Source organism: Pelobates fuscus, chromosome 1 (genome assembly GCF_036172605.1).
Source record: "Pelobates fuscus isolate aPelFus1 chromosome 1, aPelFus1.pri, whole genome shotgun sequence".
NCBI lineage: Eukaryota > Metazoa > Chordata > Amphibia > Anura > Pelobatidae > Pelobates > Pelobates fuscus.
The window spans coordinates 416648000-416656132 of record NC_086317.1 but is presented as its reverse complement, the minus strand read 5'-3'; the positions used below and the strand labels follow the sequence as shown (position 1 = coordinate 416656132).

The following is an 8133-nucleotide window of genomic DNA, read 5'->3' as shown; positions in this document are numbered from 1 at the left end:
TCAAGGACACAAAGAGACAGCGTAAACTAGGACTAACCGGGGTCTGGTACACAGTAAACATCAGGCCGGCAAACAGAACGGATAAGGATAAAGAGATAACGTAGTCAGAAACAAAGCCAAGGTCAATACGAAGGAACACAACTGAACACAACAAGCGCTAAAGGGAACTGCAACAGAAACCACGATAGGGCAAGGACTTAAGGGAAAAAGGTGAGTATAAGTACCTTCTAAATGAATGTGATTGTCTCCTGTCATATCCACTCCCCCAAAAGGTAAGTGTATGGGGAGTGTGGCATGACAGGGGCCAATGGGAGCCTTTTGCCAATTTAGGCTCCCACTGTTTCTTTAAGAGCGCGCCCGAGACCCGCGGCGCACTCTTAGATTCAGGCGGGACACATGACCGCTTCTCGCGGTCACTGCCCGCCTTCTTGTTGCAGCCGTCGGATGAGCCGCGCGCGGCTCGAAGAGAGGACCGCGGCCGTCTCCTGGATAAGGTAAGTAATGTTACAGTACCCCCCCCTGAGGACACGCCCTCCGGGCGGGTAGGGCCAGGTCTGGCAGGAAAACGAGAGTGGAAAGAACGCACAAGACGGGGAGCGTGAACAGCGTCAGCTGAAATCCAACTGCGCTCCTCAGGCCCTTCCAATGCACCAAGTACTGAAGTCGACCCCTAAGGAAACGAGAGTCAAGAACAGCAGAAACTTCGAATTCCTCGTGACCCTCCACAGAGACAGGAGGGGAAGGGGGAGTATGCTGGGTAAAGCAATTGCGTACATAAAGCTTCAACAATGAGGTGTGAAAGACATTAGGAATACGCAGATTCTTAGGAAGGCCCAAGGCATAAGAATATGATAAGGACCAATGAAGCGGGGAGCCAATTTCATAGAAGGCACCCGGAGGCGAATATTCCGCGTGGAAAGCAAAACCCTGTCCCCCACAACATAAGAAGGAGCCGCTCTGTGATGCTTGTCAGCCTGAGCCTTCTGGCGAGCAGCGGAACCCACCAAAGAACGCTGAACCTGCTCCCAAGTATTACGCAAACCAGCCAAATGCTCATCCAGAACTGGCATGCCCTGTGAGGAGAATGCAGCCGGTAGAACAACGGGATGCTGGCCATGGACAACGTAAAAAGGGCTTTTGCCAGAAGAATCATGAGTGGCGTTATTCCGAGCAAACTCAGCCCAAGGAAGAAGGTCAGACCAATTGTTCTGATGGTGGGACACAAAACAACAAAGGTACTGCTCCAGAGACTGGTTGGCACGTTCTGCAGCTCCATTAGACTGGGGATGGTAAGCGGAAGAAAATGAGAGAGAAATACCCATTTCTGAACAAAAGGCTTTCCAGAACCTGGAAATAAATTGGCTACCCCTATCAGACACAATAGATACGGGAATACCATGTAACCGGAATACCTCTCTAGCGAAGATAAGAGCTAGTTCCCTGGATGTGGGCAACTTTTGGAAAACCGATCTACTATCATCAAGATAACTGTGTAACCATTCGAAGGGGGTAATTCCACAATAAAATCCATGGATAGGTTAGACCAAGGTCTCTCGGGAACGGGTAATGGATGCAAAGCCCAATAGGAACCCTACGAGAAGATTTCATACAGGCACAAGTAGTACAAGCACCTATATAGTCAGTGACATCCTTGCGTAAGGAATCCCACCAAAAATACTGAGAAACAGCTGACATCGTTTTGGAAATACCAGGATGTCCAGCAGTTTTAGTATCATGATATAATGACAGAATATCCCGTCTCTCGGGAACATCAACGAACAATTTATCAATAGGCCTCTCACTAGGTGCCATGCTTTGTTTCGCCTGTATGGCCTGCAAGAGGGATGAAGAAATAGACAAAATAGTAGTAGTTATTATCCTGTCTGGGGGAATGACAGGAGTAACATCAATCTCCTGTTTGTCAGCAGTTTCGAACTGTCTGGACAGAGCGTCTGCTTTAATGTTACGATCACCTGGTCTATAGGTGATAATATAATTGAAACGGGACAAAAACAGTGACCACCTAGCCTGCCTAGAAGATAATCTTTTAGCTTCACCAAGGTAGGATAGGTTCTTGTGATCCGTAAAAATGAGGATAGGATCCTTAGTTCCTTCTAACAAGTGTCTCCATTCTTTAAGAGCTAAGATAATAGCAAGGAATTCGCGATTACCCACATCATAATTCTTTTCAGCTTTGGACATTTGTCTAGAAAAGAAGCCACAAGGATGCAATGGCTTTTCAGGCGACTCTCTTTGGGACAAAACAGCACCTACACCGATATCAGAAGCATCAACTTCAAGAATATAAGGCAGTGAGGGGATAGGATTCTGTAAAATAGGTGCAGAGGCGAATGGAGTTTTAAGAAATTCAAAAGCCTGAAGTGCCTCGGGAGACCAGATACGAGTATTACCACCCTTTTTTGTCATACGGGTGATAGGCGCTACAATAGAAGAAAAAACCCTTAATAAAGCGTCTATAATAGTTAGAGAAACCAAGAAAACGCTGAATGGCTTTCAAACCTTGTGGTAGAGGCCACTCTATGACAGCAGAAAGCTTCTGGGGATCCATACGAAAATCTTTGGCGGAAATCAAATACCCCAAAAACTGGACTTCGGATTGGTCAAATAAACATTTTTCTAGTTTACAATAAAGACCATTAGCAAGAAGGGTCTTCAGGACTGTTGTAACATGTCTGTGATGAGTGTGTAAATCTGTTGAATATATTAGTATGTCATATTAGTAAGTACACAATTACAAATGTGTGAATAAAGTCTCTTAAGACGTCATTAATAAATTCTTGAAATACTGCTGGGGCATTGCAAAGACCAAATGGCATAACAGTATACTCGTAATGACCGGATCTAGTGTTAAATGCCGTCTTCCATTCGTGGCCTTTCTTAATACGTATTAAATTGTATGCCCCTCTAAGGTCCAATTTAGTGAATACAGTAGCATGTTTCAGCCTGTCAAACAATTCTGTGATTAAAGGTATAGGGTATGCATTTTGATAGTGATTTTATTTAGACCTCTATAAATCGATACACGGTCTTAAATCACCTTCTTTCTTATATACGAAGAAGAACCCCGCTCCAGCCCACGAAGAGGATCTCCTAATGAACCCCTTTTCTAGTGATTCCTTAACATACTCCTCCATGATACGGTTTTCTTGAACAGATAAAGGGTACACCCTGCCCTTTGGAGGTATAGTGCCAGGCAATAAATCGATAGCACAATCATAGGGTCTGTGAGGTGGTAATTTATCAGCCTCCCTTTTATCGAATACAGTCTTGAGAAACAAGTACTGAGGAGGTATAACAGTAGACAAAGGAGGAGTAGTAGGAACATTAATAGAATTTAAAGGGGTGACTTTAATCATACAAGATTCGTGGCAGACTTTGCTCCATGATTTTAATTGCCCCGACTCCCAGTCGAAAATGGGATTGTGAGAACGTAGCCATGGGTACCCTAACACGATATGAGAAGAGGGAGAGGTGTTAACCTGGAACTGAACAGTCTCAAAGTATAAAACCCCTGTATACATGAATAATGGTACAGTTTCATGGGTAACAACTGGAGTACTTAAAGGTCTACCATCTATGGCCTCAATGGCCAAGGGTATCTCCCTTTCTCTGATGGGAATGTTGTTTTTCGTAACAAAACCAGAGTCTATGAAGTTCTCAGCAGCCCTGGAATCAACCAAGGCTAGTATGCTTTCAGCTATGCAACTCTCTCCCATATGAAGGGAAACAGGGAGAAGCAAACGGTTAGGAGGCAAGTTAGGAGACTTAGATATCACACCCAAGGCCAGTCCCCTATAAGGTCTTAGGTGCGATAGTTTTCCGGAAGCACAGGACATTCTTTATCAGAAACCATCTACTCATTGCACTTTACATTTTACCATTAGGATTTATTGCACTAGAAGCCATGTTGCTTTCTTTTCTCCCCAACCCTCTTCTTTTCCACATATGAAGATTATCTAAGAAAAAAGAGGTTAAGTGTCACCCGAGCACACGCAGCCAAATGTGATATGAGCCTGTCGAAAGTGGCTCTTTTCCATGTGAGTGTGCCTATTGAGATTTTACACTCCATGTATTTTTTGAACTTATTACACTATACTATTTTTTTTATATCTACAACTGTGAAAAGTTGTGTTAAACCTTAGGGCTCTGAAAAGCTTTTTTAACCCTTAGGGGTAAGCGTAAAATATTTGTAATGCGCTCCGCAATTGCAACTAGTGGTGAAACATATATTTTTTCCACACAGTCTTTAGTTTTTTAAATAATAATCACAAGACTGCACTTTAATTGTCTGAACAATTATCGAATCACCGAATTACGTTTGGTTAGTGTATTCTTTTTCAAACTAAATAACCAAAAACTGAAATTTTCAGTCTTTTTGCCATTTGTCCAAAGATGAATGCACTTGTCTACTCCCTGTCAACCTCATTATATGTGACTTGGCTGTGCCTTGACAGAAGTGGATTGTGATATCTTTTTTTTTTTTTTTGCTTATTTTTTTTATACACATTCTAAAGAAAAGAGCATATCATATATATTAAAAAAAAAAAAAAGGTGACCACAATTGTCACCATTCCAGCATCATCCTGGCATCAGTTGTAAATTGCCATAATACAGACAGTGACTCGAGTATAAACCGAGTTGGGGTTTTTCAGCACAAAAAATGTGCTGAAAAACTCGGCTTATACTCGAGTATATACGGTATATTAACAAACAATAAGTGAGGGACAATGGTGCACAGAGAATTAATGCCTCGTATACTTAGTACATACATATATATATAAAAATCCATAACAGAACATTGACTTCCATCAATCCTGAGGTTATATGAACAAGTGGTTTGTATACAACTTAATTTTCACATCCAAGACTTGTCTATTGCCCAGGATACAATAACAGATATAATCCAGTTTATGGGTCGACTGTTCAGCCCACCTGATGGGTACTATTGTACATATTGTGATTTATTATCTATATAATTTTACTAACATGCTAGTCAGCTTCAGCCTGGAGTGTAAAGTTACAAGTCAACCAGTTATTTATTTTTTATGGTTAATTACCTCCTCTAGGTTGTAAGTTCATTGAGTCCCTTCCACCTTTTGTTTCTGTTAACATTTATTTTTGTGTTATTTGCTGGTTATTCCCCATTGTAAAGTTGCAAAGTGTGGCAGAATATGTTGACCTCTATAATAATCCATCATTCTAGTTATTCATAAACCAGTGGTTATTAACTTTCTCTTTATCAAGACCCAAACGGTCTATGTAGCATTAGCATGGCAAGCTATTTAACTATAAAATTACCCCAGTAATCCGTTCTTCAGTTTGTACAATAGTATGTAGCAAAATAAATTCTGGAATACCTTAAGAAGACAGTTCTGCTACAGAAGACCATTTCTTTTTGGCAGCTGCCCGGTGCTTGATAAACATGATGTACCTGTTCTCTCCATTGGAGATTTAATAGAATTTCACGGGAAACCAATTTTGGTTCCTGACCCAGAGCTTACATTAAAAGATGAATACTACCTATATCCTGTTTAAACAAGAGGTGGTTTCTCATTTTCCTTTTTGTATTTTTGTTTACTATATATCCTCAAGGAAACTGCAGTTGCTCACATGAAAAAAGTATGGTATGCAGAAATACCACTTATTAAATATACCATGCTCCACTTATCTGTGGACCATTTTTTCCCCTTTATTATTCAAGCTAGAAGAGACCATTGTAATGAACCGATAGCACACAGTTCTTGAGTTGTTCTTTTGTATCCATGTACAATTTTTAAGGGGTTTTCAGTGTTTAAATTAAGGCATTCAGAACAAGTGTATTCCATCACATCAGGCATTCCATCAACTAATGTTATAATTATCAGGTTCTAATCTTGTTTCTTGCAGATATATCAAGGCAGGGTACCAGGGTTCCCAGAAGCAGTCAATACTTGTTCAATGGTGTGGGTTTACAGCTGTCAGCCACAGGTAAAGATACAAATATATAATCTCCAACCAACTTGTACTGGGCTTTAAAAAAAAAATGTACAAAACTGTTCCCAGCAGTCCAGATCACAAAAACTGTTATTCATTAATCCTGAAAATTTGGGTTCATCACGGTAGTTGTAGCACTTTTAAACAGTGGGTTATTGCTCTGAAAGAAAAAGTAGGGGGGAAATTATTTTTTGGTTGTCCTCTATCTGATTTAAAAAAAAAAAAATACTAACATATTGTGGATAAAACTTATAGTTATTTTGTCATTATGCAAACCAAGTAATCTTTGAATTTTGAAAAACGTTTTTCTTTTTTTTACACCAAAACCGATTCAGTATAGTGATCCTCTATTTCTCTCTTTTTTTTTAAATAAAACCACACAAGCTAAATTAATTATATTATCTTAATTGATTACTAAGTTGCAAGAGATCCAGTCTGCTTCAGTTGCTGTGTATGTTTGTACACCGTAGAACCTAATTTGATTTTAGAAATAAGAAGATGTAAGTGAAAAGATGTAAAAGGAGGGAAATCATCAATATGTTGAAAATATTTTCGGATACAGTTTTATGTTCTTTCACTATCTGCTCATCCTGTAGGAGCGAGGTGTTTAGTTTCCATGTCCAGGAGGACGTGGTCCTAGGAAGTCTAAGAAACAGGTCAATGACAGTGTGGTCTGACCATGATATGCAGTTTATGTCAATCATATCTACAGTTTGCATGCACAGTCTATCTACTAAAACCAAATTGATTCTTGAGTCTGTATAGTGGAGAGCTGAGAAAAACGAATAATCAACCGTATCTGGGTGTTGCACTCGCCACTCGAATGAATCAATTCCGAAAATTCCGTTTGTTCACAAATGAACAAAATCATACAAATTAAAATCATTTTAATAAGGATTTTAATTTCAGATGATTTGGTTAGTTTTTAAATTTACGGAATTTTCGTTAGGTGATTGCCAGGCATTTTATTCGGACAGATTTCTGAAAGCATGTTTTTGCATGTGTTTATTAGATGAGTATTTTGTGAAATAGTTACATCTAATAACATAACCGTAGTGCCATCTATTGGAAAACAGATTCTGTTTTTAGTTTGCGTTATTTACAGACCTCATTCCATCGTTCTTCATTTCTTGCTTTCTGGAAGCGTTTGTACTCTTGTCGGTCAATTACCTCCACTGCCACACGGTACGCTACGATGATCAACAGCCCAATCATTGCAGTGCCCAAAACCAGACCGATAATTAGATGTGTTTGATCTACAACCTCTGTGAGTAAATAAGAAAAAAAAACAGATTTAGAAAATATGTAAAGTATCATCCTCGTAAGTTCCAATACAAGCTGTGCATAGCTAAAGTTGGTGCCTTATAGGAATGTGAAATGAAAGGTGCTGAGAGTGAACTCATTCTAGAAAAGGAGATGCAAAGAGAATCACCCAGTGGAACCTTGGTAGGAAATTGGGGGGAGTGAGGGAGGTGGCAAGGACACTCCTGACACCACAACTGCTACAGATCACTGTAGGGGTTATGGTGCTTGAAATGTTCCTTTAACATAAAGGGACATATTTGTAAAGGCAACACAGGTGCTATTATTGAGCAAAGCGTAAGATGTTGTGAGTGATTTTTAAGAAAGCAAATAAAAGGCTAATCTTTGGGGGAACACTTTTGAGTATGTAAGGGTGGTAAGTATTAGATAAACATTAAAGGCTCTTAAGAGATGTTTAAAATAGATGTAGCTGTTTGATATACACAAACAATGCTTGCCGTGAGAGTAAATCCATAATATCCCATTGATGTATTTTCATTTGCTACCATCCCCCTTAATCATCAACATGTCCTCAATAATCCACTTTTCTTTTCTTTCACCTTTTTCCTTCACAAGAATATGAACCATTTTCCCATCTTCTGTGATATGGAATGTAATTAGAGAGTCCTCTTTCTTTTCCTGGCACCATCCTTCTCTGTCCTTCAATCTGGAATCTGACGCTTTGACCATGGTGACGTTAACATTTTCACATTTAGCAGAGCAAGTACTACTCAAGGGACCAGTTCCAAAGGCTTTGCACTCTGCACAGTGACTGCATGTCACAAGGAAAAATAAACAGAATGACTTGAAAAAATTAGAATTCATGCGCAGTCAAAA

General features: G+C 39.8%; 1 protein-coding gene across 1 annotated transcript in view; it reads right to left on the bottom strand.

Annotated features, from left to right (window-relative positions):
* Positions 1-4726: 4726 nt before the first annotated feature.
* The window catches only part of ITGB7 (integrin subunit beta 7), a 104056-nt gene continuing 100649 nt past the window's right edge, over positions 4727-8133 (bottom strand). The window contains exons 14-16 of the mRNA XM_063428474.1: positions 7857-8068; positions 7102-7259; positions 4727-6154 (exon numbers count right to left, since the gene is read on the bottom strand). Coding sequence (XP_063284544.1) covers positions 6092-6154; positions 7102-7259; positions 7857-8068 — 433 coding nt within the window. The 3' untranslated portion in view covers positions 4727-6091. The remainder of the gene's footprint in view (positions 6155-7101; positions 7260-7856; positions 8069-8133) is intronic.